This window comes from Panulirus ornatus, chromosome 51, assembly GCF_036320965.1.
Source record: "Panulirus ornatus isolate Po-2019 chromosome 51, ASM3632096v1, whole genome shotgun sequence".
In the NCBI taxonomy this organism is placed as follows: domain Eukaryota; kingdom Metazoa; phylum Arthropoda; class Malacostraca; order Decapoda; family Palinuridae; genus Panulirus; species Panulirus ornatus.
In genome coordinates, this window is record NC_092274.1 from 8,963,000 (window position 1) to 8,983,076 (window position 20,077).

At 36.5% G+C, this 20,077-nt stretch overlaps 1 protein-coding gene across 1 annotated transcript in view; it reads right to left on the minus strand.

The window, feature by feature from the left end:
* Positions 1-20,077, minus strand: part of LOC139764926 (uncharacterized) — a 90,309-nt gene that overhangs the window by 31,361 nt on the left and 38,871 nt on the right. Inside the window, exons 7-9 of the mRNA XM_071692005.1 lie at positions 16,414-16,573; positions 5,093-5,394; positions 429-692 (exon numbers count right to left, since the gene is read on the minus strand). Coding sequence (XP_071548106.1) covers positions 429-692; positions 5,093-5,394; positions 16,414-16,573 — 726 coding nt within the window. The remainder of the gene's footprint in view (positions 1-428; positions 693-5,092; positions 5,395-16,413; positions 16,574-20,077) is intronic.

Below are 20,077 nucleotides of genomic sequence, written 5' to 3' on the forward strand. Positions count from 1 at the left end.
CACGTGTGAGCCAAGCATTACGTGCAGCTGTGGTGCACGTGTGAGCCAAGCATTACGTACAGCTGTGATGCACGTGTGAGCCAGGAATTACGTGCAGCTGTGATGCACATGTGAGTCAAGAATAACGTGCAGCTGTGATGCACGTGTGAGCCAAGCTACAAGTGCTTGCTCACAAGGAGCAGAACACAACAGGCATGTTAGAGGAACTCGAAATCCACTGAATTCTCAGAGTTACGAGGCGAAGCGACCACTGGAAATGATCCAGTGGACTGTGAGCCAGCAGACAGCTCAGCATGGCGCTGCCACTACGGGAGGGGAAACGGCGCTCTCTAAACAAGGTCGCACGTGCGGATTAACGAGCAGTTCAGAACTAGAGGCACGTGCATCGGCACGAGCGGCGTCCACGAGTGTAGCGAGGCAAGACTCACAGCGCTGAGGCAGTGGAGGCGTGGCTGGCGACCCGACGACCGGGCTTCGAACCCCTGTTGCCTCGCCCTCGTCTCCCCGATATCTTGCGAGGCAGGAGGCTGCCTCTCTTCCTGCCTCGCCGCCTGCCCTGGGACAGCTGCCTCCTGAGGGAGTCCCTGACGGGGGGGCCCTCCCCCTGACTCCGATATCGGTATCGGGTCCGGAATCGGTGAGGAAGGCGACCGATCGCGTCGGGTGGAGGGCCAGCCACCACCTGAAGTGGACTGTATCGGACAGTGTGGAGTCTGCAAGTAAGACCTTGAAGAAAACGGCTCCTGGGGTCACGCCCAGGACTCTAGAAGCATGGGCTCTAGATGACCTCTAGAAGCATGGGCTCTAGATGGCCTCTAGAAGCATAGGCTCTAGATGGCCTCTAGAAGGATGGAGTGTAGATGGCACTAGAGTGATGGGTCTAGATGGCCTCTAGAATGATGGGTCTAGATGGTCTCTACAATGATGGGTCTAGATGGCCTCTAGAAGGATGGGTCTAGATGGCCTTTAGAAGGATGGGTCTAGATGGCCTCTAGAAGGATGGGTCTAGATGGCCTCTAGAATGATGGGTCTAGATGGGCTCTAGATGGATGGGGTCTAGATGGACTCTAGAATGATGGGGTCTAGATGGCCTTTAGAATGATGGGTCTAGATGGCCTCTAGAATGATGGGTCTAGATGGCCTCTAGAAGGATGGGTCTAGATGGCCTCTAGAAGGATGGGTCTAGATGGCCTCTAGAAGGATGGGCCCTAGATGGCCTCTAGAAGGATGGGGTCTAGATGGCCTCTAGAAGGATGGGTCTAAGATGGCCTCTAGAATGATGGGTCTAGATGGCTTCTAAAATGATGGGTCTAGAGAGACTCTAGAAAGATGGGTCTAGATGGCCTCTAGAAGGATGGGATCTAGATGGCCTCTAGAATGAAGGGTCTAGATGGCCTCTAGAATGATGGGTCTAGATGGCCTCTAGAAGGATGGGGTCTAGATGGCCTCTAGAAGGATGGAGTGTAGATGGCCTCTAGAATGATGGGGTCTAGATGGCCTCTAGAGTGATGAGTCTAGATGGCCTCTAGAGTGAAGGTTTCAGATGGCCTCTAGAATGATGGGTCTAGATGGCCTTTAGAATGATGGGTCTAGATGGCCTCTAGAATGATGGGTCTAGATGGCCTCTAGAATGATGGGTCTAGATGGCCTCTAGAATGATGGGTCTAGATGGCCTCTAGAATGATGGGTCTAGATGGCCTCTAGAATGATGGGTCTAGATGGCCATTAGAATGATGGATCTAGATGCCCTCTAGAGTAATGGGTCTAGATGGCCTCTAGAATGATGGGTCTAGATGGCCTCTAGAATGATGGGTCTAGATGGTCTCTAGAAAGATGCGTCTAGATGGATTCTAGAATGATAGGTCTAGATGGCCTCTAGAGTGATGTGTCTAGAGGGCCTCTGGAGTGATGGGCCTAGATGGCCTCTAGAAGCATGGGCTCTAGATGGCGTCTAGAATGATTAGTCTAGATAGCCTCTAGAATGATGGGTCTAGATGGCCTTTAGAATGATGGGTCTAGATGGCCTCTAGAATGATGGGTCTAGATGGCCTCTAGAGTGATGGGTCTAGATGGCCTCTAGAATGATGGGTTTAGATGGTCTCATAGATGATGGGTCCTAGATGGCCTCTAGATTGATGGGTCCTAGGATGGCCTCCTAGAATGATGGGTCTAGATGGCCTTTAGAATGATGCGTCTAGATGGACTCTAGAATGATGGGTCTAGATAGCCTCGAGAATGATGTGTCCAGATGGCCTCTAGAATGATGGGTCTAAATGGCCTCTAGAGTGATGGGTCTAGATGGCCTCTAGAATGAAGGGTCTAGATGGCCTCTAGAATGATGGGTCTAGATGGCCTCTAGAATAATGGGTCTAGATGGCCTTTAGAATGATGGGTCTAAATGGCCTCTAGAATGATGGGCCTAGATGGCCTCTAGAATGAAGGGTCTAGATGGCCTCTAGAATGATGGGTCTAGATGGCCTTTAGAAGCATGGGCTCTAGATAGCGTCTAGAATGATTAGTCTAGATGGCCTCTAGAATGATGGGTCTAGATGGCCATTAGAATGATGGATCTAGATGCCCTCTAGAGTAATGGGTCTAGATGGCCTCTAGAATGATGGGTCTAGATGGCCTCTAGAATGATAAGTCTAGATGGCCTCTAGAACGATGGGTTTAGATGGCCTCTAGAATGATGGGTCTAGATAACCTCTAGAATGATGGGTCTAGATAGCCTCTAGAATGATGGGCCTAGATGGCCTCTAGAATGCTAGGTCTAGATGGCCTCTAGAATGATGGGTCTAGATGGCCTCTTGAATGATGCGCCAAGATGGCCTCTAGAATGATGTGTCTAGACGGCCTCTAGAATGACGGTTCTAGATGGCCTCTAGAATGATGGCGTCTAGATGGCCTCTAGAATGAGGGTGTAGATGGCCTCTAGAATGATGAGTCTAGATGGCCTCTAGAATGATGGGTCTAGATGGCCTCTAGAATGATGGGTCTGAGATGGCTTCTAGAATGATGGGTCTAGATGGCCTTTAGAATGATGGGTCTAAATGGCCTCTAGAATGATGGGTCTAGATGGCCTTTAGAATGATGGGTCTAGATGGCCTCTAGAATGATGAGTCTAAGATGGCTTCTGGAATGATGGGTCTAGATGGCCTCTAGATTGGTGGATCTAGTCTGCCTCTAGAATGATGGGTCTAGATGACCTCTAGAATGATGGGTCTAGATGGCCTCTAGAATGCTGGGTCTAGATGGCCTTTACAATGATGGCTCTTGATGGCCTCTGGAATGATGGGTCTAGATGGCCTCTAGAATGATGGGTCTAGATGGCCTCTAGAATGATGCATCTGGATGGCCTCTAGAATGATGGGTCTAGATGGCCTCATGAATGATGGGTCTAGTTGGCCTATAGAATGATGGGTCTAGATGGCCTCTAGAATGATGGGTCTAGCTAGATGGCCTCTAGAATAGTGGGCCTAGATGGCCTCTAGAATGATGGGTCTAGATGGCCTCTAGAGCGATGGGTCTAGATGGCCTCTAGAATGACGCGTCTAGATGGCCTCTAGAATGATGGGTCTAGATGACCTCTAGAATAATGGGTCTTGATGGCCTCAAGAATGATGGGTCTAGATGTCCTCTAGAATGATAGGTCTAATTGGCCTCTAGAATGACGCGTCTAGATGGCCTCTAGAATGATGGGTCTAGATGGCCTCTAGAATGATGGGTCTAGATGGACTCTAGAATGATAGGTGTATATGGCCTCTAGAATGATGGGTCTAGATGGCCTCTAGAATGATAGGTCTAGATGGCCTCTAGAATGATGGGCCTAGATGGCCTCTAGAATGATGGGTCTAGATGGTCTCTAGAATGATGTTTCTAGATGGCTTCTAGAGTGATGTGTCCAGATGGCCTCTAGAATGATGGGTCTAGATGGCTTCTAGAATGATGGGTCTAGATGGCCTCTATAATGATGGGTCTAGATGGCCTCTAGAATGATGGGTCTAGATGGCCTCTAGAATAATGGGCCTAGATGGCCTCTAGAATGATGGGTCTAGATGACCTGTAGAGTGATGGGTCTAGATGGCCTCTAGAGCGATGGGTCTAGATGGCCTCTAGAATGACGCGTCTAGATGGCCTCTAGAATGATGGGTCTAGATGGCCTCTAGAATGTTGGGTCTTGATGGCCTCTAGAATGATGTGTCTAGATGGCCTCTAGAATGATAGGTCTAATTGGCCTCTAGAATGATGGGTCTAGATGGCCTCTAGAATGACGCGTCTAGATGGCCTCTAGAATGGTGGGTCTAGATGGCCTCTAGAATGATGGGTCTAGATGGCCTCTAGAATGATAGGTGTATATGGCCTCTTGAATGATGGGTCTAGATGGCCTCTAGAATGATGGGTCTAGATGGCCTCTAGAATGATAGGTCTATATGGCCTCTAGAATGATGGGTCTAGATGGCCTCTAGAATGATGGGTCTAGATGGTCTCTAGAATGATGGGTCTAGATGGCCTCTAGAATGATGGGTCTAGATGGCCTTTAGAATGATGGGTCTAGATGGCTTCTAGAGTGATGGGTCTAGATGGCCTCTAGAATGATGGGTCTAGATGGGCTTTAGAATGATGGGTCTAGATGGCCTCTAGAATGATGGGTCTAGATGGCTTCTAGAGTGGTGGGTCTAGATGGCCTCTAGAATGATGGGTCTAGTTGGACTCTAGAATGATGGGTCTAGATGGCCTCTAGAATGATGGGTCTAGATGGCCTCTAGAATGATGGGTCAAGATGGCCTCTACAATGATGGGTCTAGATGGCTTCTAGAGTGATGTGTCTAGATGACCTGTAGAGTGATGGGTCTAGATGGCCTCTAGAGCGATGGGTCTAGATGGCCTCTAGAATGATGGGTCTAGATGGCCTCTAGAATGATGGGTCTAAATGGCCTCTAGAATGATGAAAGATCATGAAATTCTCCCAGACCCAAACTTGAACTAGACGTTTTCTTACAAGAAAATGAAATCAAGACAAAGTCATTATGTATCAACCATGGATGATCATTTCTGCAAGTGACTGAAACAGAATGGAAGACACCATACTGACCTGGGGAAGGTGGTTGGTATGGGGCGTGGCGGGGCGTACGGTGGGGTGGTTGGTGCAGGGCGTGGTGGCGGGGTGGTGGTTGGTGGAGGGCGTGGTGGTGAGGTGGTTGGGGCGGCCGTGGTGGGGTAGGATCTTGGTGGAGGCTGGTGGTCGTCCCTCCTCCTGCTGTTGTCTCCACAATACTGCTGGATGAGACTCCGGGTCTCGTCGGATCGTTCATGTATGGTGTGGTGCAGCTGCTGAACCTGGCTGGTCACCTGTGCCATCAGCTGCTCACTCACGTACGAACAGCTGCCCGCCACCTGACACAACAACAACAACAACATGTTAACAATACAAAACAAAAACAACACGTTAACAACACAACACAACATGTTAACAACACAACACAACATGTTAACAACACAACACAACATGTTAACAACACAACACAACACGTTAACTACACAAAATATGTTAACAAGACAACACAACAACAGCAACACGTTAACAACAACACGTTAACAACACAACATGTTAACAACACAACACAACAAGTTAACAACCCAACACAACATGTTAACAACACAACACAACAACACGTTAACTACACAAAATATGTTAACAAGACAACACAACAACAGCAACACGTTAACAACAACACGTTAACAACACAACACAACATGTTAACAACACAACACAACAACACGTTAACTACACAAAACATGTTAACAACACAACACAACAACAGCAACACGTTAACAACAACACGTTAACAACACAACACAACAACAGCAACACATTAACAACAACACGTTAACAACACAACACAACAACACGTTAACAACACAAAACAACATGTTAACAACACAACACAACAACAGCAACACGTTAACAACAACACGTTAACAACACAACACAACATGTTAACAACACAACACGTTAACAACACAACACAACATGTTAACAACACAACACAACAACACGTTAACAACACAAAATATGTTAACAAGACAACACAACAACAGCAACACGTTAACAACACAACACAACATGTTAACAACACAACACAACAACAGCAACACGTTAACAACAACAACAACAACACGTTAACAACACAACACAACAACACGTTAACAACACAAGAACAACTAACAACACAACACAACAACACGTTAACAACACAACATAACAACACGTTAACAACACAACACAACAACACGTTAACAACACAAAACAACTAACAACACAACACAACAACACGTTAACAACACAAGAACAACTAACAACACAACACAACAACTCGTTAACAACACAAGAACAACACAACCACAACAACACTTAACAACACAAAACAACACGTAACAACACACACAACAACAACACGTTAACAATCAAACAACAACAACACTTAACAACACAAACAACTAACAACACGTTAAACAAAAACAACAACAACACGTTAACAACACAACCAACAACACGTTAACAACAAAACACAAAACACGTTAACAAACACAAGAAACACTACAAACAACACAACAACAACACGTTAACAACACAACATAACAGTTACAAAACAACACAACACTGTTAACAAACACAACAGTTAACAAACACAAACACAACAACACGTTAACAAACACAACAAAAACACGTTAACAACACACACAACAACAACACGTTAACAAAATAACAACACGACAACAACAATACTTAACAACAGAACATAACAACACGTTAGAAACACAACACAACAACACGTTAACAACACAACACAACAACACGTTAACAACACAACACAACAACACGTTAACAACACAACACAACAACACGTTAACAACACACACAACAACACGTTAACAACACAACACAACAACACGTTAACAACACAACACAACAACACGTTAACAACACAACTCAACAACACGTTAACAACACAACACAACAACACGTTAACAACACAACACAAAAACACGTTAACAACACAACTCAACAACACGTTAACAACACAACACAACAACACGCTAACAACACAACTCAACAACACGTTAACAACACAATTCAACAACACGTTAACAACACAACACAACAACACGTTAACAACACAACACAACAACACGTTAACAACACAACACAACAACACGTTAACAACACAACACAACAACACGTTAACAACACAACACAACAACAACACGTTAACAAAACACAAGGCAACAACACGTTAACAAAACACAAGACAACAACACGTTAACAACACAACACAACAACAACACGTTAACAAAACACAAGACAACAACACGTTAACAACACAACAACAACAACAACACGTTAACAAAACACAAGGCATCAACACGTTAACAAAACACAAGACAACAACACGTTAACAACACAACACAACAACACGTTAACAAAACACAAGGCAACAACACGTTAACAAAACACAAGACAACAACACGTTAACAAAACACAAGACAACAACACGTTAACAACACAACACAACAACACGTTAGCAACACAACACAACAACACGTTAACAAAACACAAGACAACAACAACACGTCAACAACACAACACAATAACACGTTAACAACACAACACAACAACACGTTAACAAAACACACGACAACACGTTAACAACACAACACAACAACACGTTAACAACACAACACAACAACACGTTAACAACACAGCACAACAACAACACGTTAACAGCACAACAACACGTTAACAACACAACATAACATGTTAACAAAACAACATAACATGTTAACAAAATAACACAACAACACGTTAACAACACAAGACAACAACAACACGTTAACAAAACACAAGACAACAACAACACGTTAACAACACAACACAACAACACGTTAACAAAACACAAGACAACAATAACACGTTAACAAAACACAAGGCAACACCACGTTAACAACACAACACAACAACACGTTAACAACACAACACAACAACACGTTAACAACACAACACAACAAAAACACGTTAACAACACAACACAACAACACGTTAACAACACAACACAACAGAAACACGTTAACAACACAACACAACAACTACACGGTAACAACACAACACAACAAAAACACGTTAACAACACCACACAACAACACGTTAACAAAACACAAGACAACAATAACACGTTAACAAAACAGAAGACAACAACACGTTAACAACACAACACAACAACACGTTAACAACACAACAACAAGTTAACAACACAACACAACAACACGTTAACAACACAACACAACAACAACAGGTTAACAACACAACAAGTTAACAACACAACATAGCATGTTAACAAAAACATAACATGTTAACAAAATAACACAACACGTTAACAACACAACACAACAACAACACGTTAACAAAACACAAGACAACAACAACATGTTAACAACACAACACAACACAATAACACGTTAACAAAACACAAGGCAACAACAACACGTTATCAAAACACAAGACAACAACACGTTAACAGCACAACACAACAACAACACGTTAACAACACAACACAACACGTTAACAAAACACATGAAAACACGTTAACAACACAACACAACAATACGTTAACAACACAACAACACGTTAACAACACAACATAACAACAACAACAACAGCACGTTAACAACACAACAACACGTTAACAGCACAACACAGCAACAATTTGTTAACAAAACCCAAGACAACAACAACACGTTAACGAAACACATGACAACAACAACAACATATTAACAACACAACACAGCAACAACACGTTAAAAACACAAGACAACAACAACATATTAACAACACAACACAACACAACAACACGTAAAAAACACAAGACATCAACTACACGTTAACAACACAACACAACACAACAACACGTTAACAACACAACAAAACAACACGTTAACAACAAAACATAACAACACGTTAACAACACAACACAACAACAACACGTAAACAACACAACATAACAACACGTTAACAACACAACACAACAACACGTTAACAACACAACACAATAACACGTTAACAACAAAACATAACAACACGTTAACAACACAACACAACAAGACGTTAACAACACAACACAACAACACGTTAACAACACAACACAACAACACGTTAACAACACAATACAACAACAACACGTTAACAACGCAACACAACAACACGTTAACAACGCAACACAACAACACGTTAACAACACAACACAACAACACGATAACAACACAACACAACAACACGTTAACAACAAAACACAGCAACACGTTAACAACACAACACAACAACACGTTAACAACACGTTAACAACACAACACAACAACACGTTAATAACACAAGACAACAACACGTTAACAACACAACACAACAACACGTTGACAACACAACACAACAACACGTTAACAACACAACAACAACACGTTAACAACACAACAACACGTTAACAACACAACACAACAATCGTCTACTACTGCACTAGGGTAATCTACCACATTGATGATTATGATAATTAACAATCTTCTACATTGATGATTATGATAATTAACAATCTACTCATACATTGATGATTATGATAATTAACAATCTTCTACATTGATGATTATGATAATTAACAATCTTCTCCTACATTGATGATTATGATAATTAACAATCTACTCCTACATTGATGATTATGATAATTAACAATCTTCTACATTGATGATTATGATAATTAACAATCTTCTACATTGATGATTATGATAATTAACAATCTACTCATACATTGATGATTATGATAATTAACAATCTTCTACATTGATGATTATGATAATTAACAATCTTCTCCTACATTGATGATTATGATAATTAACAATCTTCTACATTGATGATTATGATAATTAACAATCTTCTACATTGATGATTATGATAATTAACAATCTTCTACATTGATGATTATGATAATTAACAATCTTCTACATTGATGATTATGATAATTAACAATCTTCTACATTGATGATTATGATAATTAACAATCTACTCCTACATTGATGATTATGATAATTAACAATCTTCTACATTGATGATTATGATAATTAACAATCTTCTACATTGATGATTATGATAATTAACAATCTACTCATACATTGATGATTATGATAATTAACAATCTACTCATACATTGATGATTATGATAATTAACAATCTTCTACATTGATGATTATGATAATTAACAATCTACTCATACATTGATGATTATGATAATTAACAATCTACTCATACATTGATGATTATGATAATTAACAATCTTCTACATTGATGATTATGATAATTAACAATCTACTCCTACATTGATGATTATGATAATTAACAATCTTCTCCTACATTGATGATTATGATAATTAACAATCTCTCTACATTGATGATTATGATAATAACAATCTTCTCTACATTGATGATTATGATAATTAACAATCTACTCTACATTGATGATTATGATAATTAACAATCTTCTACATTGATGATTATGATAATTAACAATCTACTCCTACATTGATGATTATGATAATTAACAATCTTCTACATTGATGATTATGATAATTAACAATCTACTCATACATTGATGATTATGATAATTAACAATCTTCTACATTGATGATTATGATAATTAACAATCTTCTACATTGATGATTATGATAATTAACAATCTACTCATACATTGATGATTATGATAATTAACAATCTTCTACATTGATGATTATGATAATTAACAATCTCTCCTACATTGATGATTATGATAATTAACAATCTTCTACATTGATGATTATGATAATTAACAATCTTCTCCTACATTGATGATTATGATAATTAACAATCTTCTACATTGATGATTATGATAATTAACAATCTTCTACATTGATGATTATGATAATTAACAATCTACTCATACATTGATGATTATGATAATTAACAATCTTCTCCTACATTGATGATTATGATAATTAACAATCTTCTACATTGATGATTATGATAATTAACAATCTTCTACATTGATGATTATGATAATTAACAATCTTCTCATACATTGATGATTATGATAATTAACAATCTTCTACATTGATGATTATGATAATTAACAATCTACTCCTACATTGATGATTATGATAATTAACAATCTACTCATACATTGATGATTATGATAATTAACAATCTTCTCCTACATTGATGATTATGATAATTAACAATCTTCTACATTGATGATTATGATAATTAACAATCTTCTACATTGATGATTATGATAATTAACAATCTACTCCTACATTGATGATTATGATAATTAACAATCTACTCATACATTGATGATTATGATAATTAACAATCTTCTACATTGATGATTATGATAATCAACAATCTTCTACATTGATGATTAGGATAATTAACAATCTACTCATACATTGATGATTATGATAATTAACAATCTTCTACATTGATGATTATGATAATTAACAATCTACTCCTACATTGATGATTATGATAATTAACAATCTACTCATACATTGATGATTATGATAATTAACAATCTACTCATACATTGATGATTATGATAATTAACAATCTACTCATACATTGATGATTATGATAATTAACAATCTACTCCTACATAGATGATTATGATAATGAACAATCTACTCATACATTGATGATTATGATAATTAACCATCTCTTCCTACATTGATAATTATGATAATTAACAATCTCTTCCTTCTTTGGTAATTATGATAATTAACAATCTACTCATACATTGATAATGATGATGATTAACAATCTACTCATATATTGGTAATTATGATAATTAACAGTCTACTCATACATTGATGATTATTACAATTAATAGTCTACTCATACATTGATGATTATGATAATCAACAGTCTACTCATATATTGATAATTATGATAATTAACAAATTACTCCTACTTAGATGATTATGATAATGAACAATCTACTCATACATTGATGATTATGATAATCAACAGTCTACTCATATATTGATAATTATGATAATTAACAAATTACTCCTACTTAGATGATTATGATAATGAACAATCTACTCATACATTGATGATTATGATAATCAACAGTCTACTCATATATTGATAATTATGATAATTAACAAATTACTCCTACTTAGATGATTATGATAATGAACAATCTACTCATACATTGATAATTATGATAATCAACAATCTCCTCCTACATTGATAATCATGATAATTAACAATCTCTTCCTTTGTTGATAAGTATGATAACTAACAATATACTCATACATTGATGATTATGATAATTAACAATCTTCTACATTGATGATTATGATAACTAACAATCTACTCATACATTGATGATTATGATAATTAATAATCTACTCATACATTGATGATTATGATTATTAGCAATCTACTCATATATTGATAATTATGATAATTAACAATCTACTCATACATTGATGATTATGATAATTAACAATCTACTCATACATTGATGATTATGATTATTAGCAATCTACTCATATATTGATAATTATGATAATTAACAATCTACTCATATATTGATAATTATGATAAATAACAATCTACTCATACATTGATGATTATGATTATTAGCAATCTACTCATATATTGATAATTATGATAATTAACAATCTACTCATACATTGATGATTATGATAATTAACAATCTACTCATACAATGATGATTATGATAATTAACAATCTAATTCTACCCGGATGCTTATGATAATTAACAGTCTACTCATACATTGATAATTATGATAATGAACAATCTACTCATACATTGATAATTATGATAATCAACAATCTCCTCCTACATTGATAATCATGATAATTAACAATCTCTTCCTTTGTTGATGATTATGATAACTAACAATCTACTCATACATTGATGATTATGATAATTAACAGTCTACTCATACATTGATGATTATGCTAATTAACAAACTACTCCCACATAGATGATTATGATAATGAACAATCTACTCATACATTGATGATTATGATAGTTGAGAATATACTGCATTGATGATTGCGATGATTAACAATCCACTCGAACAATGATAATTATTCTTACTTTAGTAATCATGATAATTAACAATCTACTACATTAATGATTATGATGAATAACTATCTACTCCTACATTATGACAACTGTGATAATTACCAATCTACCCGTATATTATCAATTTTGATAATAAAAAATATACTCCTACAATAATAATTAAGATGATTAACAATCTACTCCTACGTTATTAATCATGATGATTAACAATATAATCCTATATCAATAATCATGATAATTGACAATCAACACGTACATTAGTAATTATGACAATTAACAATCTACTTGTACATTGATAATTACAATAATCAATATTCTACTCCTATATTGAAGATTATGATAATTAACAATCTACTCCTACATTAAAAATTATGATGAATAACATCTACATTGATAATTATGTAAAATCAGTCTACTCCTACATTAAAATGTACGATAACTAACAGTCTACTCCTACAGTAATATTTATCATAATTAACTATTTACTGGTACACCAATAGTTATGATGATTAACAATCTACTCGTACATTGATCATTATGATCTACTTGTATACTTACAATCTACTTATATATTAGTCATGATAATTAACAATTTATGATAATCAACAAGCTAATCGTACATTAATACTTATGATAATTAACAATCTACCCGTTCATTAATGATTATGATAATATATTCGCACATTAATTATTATGATAATCAACAATGTAATCGTACATTAATAATTGTGATAATGAACCATCTACAATACATTAATAATTATGATAATGAACCATCTACAATACATTAATGATTATGATAATTAACCATCTACAATACATTAATGATTATGATAATTAACCATCTACAATACATTAATAATTATGATAATGAACCATCTACAATACATTAATGATTATGATAATTAACCATCTACAATACATTAATAATTGTGATAATGAACAATCTATAATACATTAATAATTGTGATAATGAACCATCTACAATACATTAATGATTATGATAATGAACCATCTACAATACATTAATGATTATGATAATTAACCATCTACAATACATTAATAATTGTGATAATGAACCATCTACAATACATTAATGATTATGATAATTAACCATCTACAATACATTAATAATTATGATAATGAACAATCTACAATACATTAATGATTATGATAATTAACCATCTATAATACATTAATGATTATGATAATTAACCATCTACAATACATTAATAATTATGATAATGAACCATCTACAATACATTAATGATTATGATAATTAACCATCTACAATACATTAATAATTGTGATAATGAACCATCTACAATACATTAATGATTATGATAATTAACCATCTACAATACATTAATAATTATGATAATGAACCATCTACAATACATTAATGATTATGATAATTAACCATCTACAATACATTAATAATTATGATAATGAACCATCTACAATACATTAATGATTATGATAATTAACCATCTACAATACATTAATAATTGTGATAATGAACAATCTATAATACATTAATAATTGTGATAATGAACCATCTACAATACATTAATGATTATGATAATTAACCATCTACAATACATTAATAATTGTGATAATGAACCATCTACAATACATTAATGATTATGATAATTAACCATCTACAATACATTAATAATTATGATAATGAACCATCTACAATACATTAATGATTATGATAATTAACCATCTACAATACATTAATAATTATGATAATGAACCATCTACAATACATTAATGATTATGATAATTAACCATCTACAATACATTAATAATTGTGATAATGAACAATCTATAATACATTAATAATTGTGATAATGAACCATCTACAATACATTAATGATTATGATAATTAACCATCTATAATACATTAATGATTATGATAATTAACCATCTACAATACATTAATGATTATGATAATTAACCATCTACAATACATTAATGATTATGATAATTAACCATCTACAATACATTAATAATTATGATAATGAACCATCTACAATACATTAATGATTATGATAATTAACCATCTACAATACATTAATAATTATGATAATGAACCATCTACAATACATTAATGATTATGATAATTAACCATCTACAATACATTAATAATTGTGATAATGAACCATCTACAATACATTAATGATTATGATAATGAACCATCTACAATACATTAATAATTGTGATAATGAACCATCTACAATACATTAATAATTATGATAATTAACCATCTACAATACATTAATGATTATGATAATTAACCATCTATAATACATTAATGATTATGATAATGAACCATCTACAATACATTAATGATTATGATAATTAACCATCTATAATACATTAATGATTATGATAATTAAGCATCTACAATACATTAATAATTATGATAATGAACCATCTACAATACATTAATGATTATGATAATTAACCATCTATAATACATTAATGATTATGATAATTAACCATCTACAATACATTAATGATTATGATAATTAACCATCTATAATACATTAATGATTATGATAATGAACCATCTACAATACATTAATGATTATGATAATTAACCATCTATAATACATTAATGATTATGATAATTAACCATCTACAATACATTAATAATTATGATAATGAACCATCTACAATACATTAATGATTATGATAATTAACCATCTACAATACATTAATGATTATGATAATTAACCATCTAAAATACATTAATGATTATGATAATGAACCATCTACAATACATTAATGATTATGATAATTAACCATCTATAATACATTAATGATTATGATAATGAACCATCTACAATACATTAATGATTATGATAATTAACCATCTATAATACATTAATGATTATGATAATTAACCATCTACAATACATTAATGATTATGATAATTAACCATCTATAATACATTAATGATTATGATAATTAACCATCTATAATACATTAATGATTATGATAATTAACCATCTATAATACATTAATGATTATGATAATTAACCAGGGGGGTTGACCTGCCTGGGATGAGGTCAGGTAGACTTACCTGGGAGACCTGTTCGATCCTGGCGGACTGGTCGTTACGTACCTGGGAGACCTGTTCGATCCTGGCAGACTGGTCGTTACGTACCTGGGAGACCTGTTCGATCCTGGCGGACTGGTCGTTACGTACCTGGGAGACCTGTTCGATCCTGGCTGACTGGTCGTTAACAGCTGTACGGGTCAGTTCCATCTCGTGGCGCAGCGTACGGTCCAGCGGGAGCAGCTGTCTCTGCAGCAGACCTCCCACCTCTCCCACGTACGTCTCCAGGTTGAAGGAGTCGTTACACGACCTGATGGTGATCATAATGGTGATCATGATGGTGATGATGATGGTGATCATGATGGTGATCATGATGGTGATGATGGTGATCATGATGGTGATGATGGTGATGGTGATCATGATGATGGTGATCATGCTGGTGATCATGATGGTGATCATGATGGTGATGATGGTGATCATGATGGTGATCATGATGGTGATCATGATGGTGATGATGGTGATGATGATGGTGATCATGATGGTGATGATGGTGATGATGATGGTGATGATGGTGATGGTGATCATGATGATGGTGATCATGATGGTGATCATGATGGTGATCATGATGGTGATCATGATGATGGTGATCATGATGGTGATCATGATGATGGTGATCATGATGGTGATCATGATGGTGATCATGATGGTGATCATGATGGTGATGATGGTGATCATGATGGTGATGATGGTGATGGTGATCATGATGATGGTGATCATAATGGTGGTCATGATGGTGATCATGATGGTGATGATGATGGTGATCATGATGGTGATGATGATGGTGATGATGATGGTGATCATAATGGTGATCATGATGGTGATGATGATGGTGATCATAATGGTGATCATGATGGTGATCATGATGGTGATGATGATGGTGATCATGATGGTGATCATGATGGTGATCATGATGGTGATCATAATGGTGATCATGATGGTGATGATGATGGTGATGATGATGGTGATCATGATGGTGATGATGATGGTGATGATGATGGTGATCATGATGGTGATCATGATGGTGATGATGATGGTGATCATGATGGTGATGATGGTGATCATGATGGTGATGATGGTGATGATGATGGTGATCATAATGGTGATCATGATGGTGATCATGATGGTGATGATGGTGATCATGATGGTGATGATGGTGATGGTGATCATGATGATGGTGATCATGATGGTGATCATGATGGTGATGATGATGGTGATCATGATGGTGATGATGATGGTGATCATGATGGCGATGATGGTGATGATGATGGTGATCATAATGGTGATCATGATGGTGATCATGATGGTGATGATGTTGATCATGATGGTGATGATGGTGATGGTGATCATGATGATGGTGATCATAATGGTGATCATGATGGTGATCATGATGGTGATGATGGTGATGATGATGGTGATGATGGTGATGGTGATCATGATGATGGTGATAATGGTGATGATGATGGTGATGATGATGGTGATCATAATGATGGTGATCATGATGGTGATCATGATGATGGTGATCATAATGGTGATCATGATGGTGATCATGATGGTGATGATGGTGATCATGATGGTGATGATGGTGATGGTGATCATGATGATGGTGATCATAATGGTGGTCATGATGGTGATCATGATGGTGATGATGATGGTGATCATGATGGTGATGATGATGGTGATGATGATGGTGATCATAATGGTGATGATGATGGTGATGATGATGGTGATCATAATGGTGATCATGATGGTGATGATGATGGTGATGATGATGGTGATCATGATGGTGATCATGATGGTGATCATAATGGTGATCATGATGGTGATGATGATGGTGATGATGATGGTGATGATGATGGTGATCATGATGGTGATCATGATGGTGATCATGATGGTGATGATGGTGATCATGATGGTGATGATGGTGATGATGATGGTGATCATAATGGTGATCATGATGGTGATCATGATGGTGATGATGGTGATCATGATGGTGATGATGGTGATGGTGATCATGATGATGGTGATCATAATGGTGATCATGATGGTGATCATAATGGTGATGATGGTGATGATGATGGTGATGATGGTGATGGTGATCATGATGATGGTGATCATAATGGTGATCATGATGGTGATCATGATGGTGATGATGGTGATGATGATGGTGATGATGGTGATGGTGATCATGATGATGGTGATCATAATGGTGATGATGATGGTGATGATGATGGTGATCATAATGATGGTGATCATGATGGTGATCATGATGATGGTGATCATAATGGTGATCATGATGGTGATCATGATGGTGATCATGATGGTGATGATGGTGATCATGATGGTGATGATGGTGATGGTGATCATGATGATGGTGATCATAATGGTGGTCATGATGGTGATCATGATGGTGATGATGATGGTGATCATGATGGTGATGATGATGGTGATGATGATGGTGATCATAATGGTGATGATGATGGTGATGATGATGGTGATCATAATGGTGATCATGATGGTGATGATGATGGTGATGATGATGGTGATCATGATGGTGATCATGATGGTGATCATGATGGTGATCATAATGGTGATCATGATGGTGATCATATGATGATGGTGATGATGATGGTGATCATGATGGTGATGATGATGGTGATGATGATGGTGATGATGATGGTGATCATGATGGTGATGATGATGGTGATGATGATGGTGATCATGATGGGGATCATGATGGTGATGATGATGGTGATCATGATGGTGATGATGGTGATCATGATGGTGATGATGGTGATCATGATGGTGATCATAATGGTGATCATGATGGTGATCATGATGGTGATGATGGTGATCATGATGGTGATGATGGTGATGGTGATCATGATGATGGTGATCATAATGGTGATCATGATGGTGATCATAATGGTGATGATGGTGATGATGATGGTGATGATGGTGATGGTGATCATGATGATGGTGATCATAATGGTGATCATGATGGTGATCATGATGGTGATGATGGTGATGGTGATCATGATGATGGTGATCATAATGGTGATCATGATGGTGATCATGATGGTGATGATGATGGTGATCATGATGGTGATGATGATGGTGATCATGATGGTGATGATGATGGTGATGATGATGGTGATCATGATGGTGATGATGATGGTGATCATGATGGTGATCATAATGGTGATGATGATGGTGATCATGATGGTGATCATGATGGTGATCATGATGGTGATCATGATGGTGATGATGGTGATCATGATGGTGATGATGGTGATCATGATGGTGATGGTGATGGTGATCATGATGATGGTGATCATAATGGTGATCATGATGGTGATCATGATGGTGATGATGGTGATGATGATGGTGATCATGATGGTGATCATGATGGTGATCATGATGGTGATCATGATGGTGATGATGGTGATCATGATGGTGATGATGGTGATCATGATGGTGATGATGGTGATGGTGATCATGATGATGGTGATCATAATGGTGATCATGATGGTGATCATGATGGTGATGATGGTGATGATGGTGATCATAATGATCATGATGGTGATCATGATGATGATATACATGAATACATAAATATATCTTACAATTATTATACTGTGAGCTGGGACACAAAATAGCTGTACCCCCTCACCTCTGGACAGACAACAGCTGTACCCCCTCACCTCTGGACAGACAACAGCTGTACCCCCTCACCTCTGGACAGACAACAGCTGTA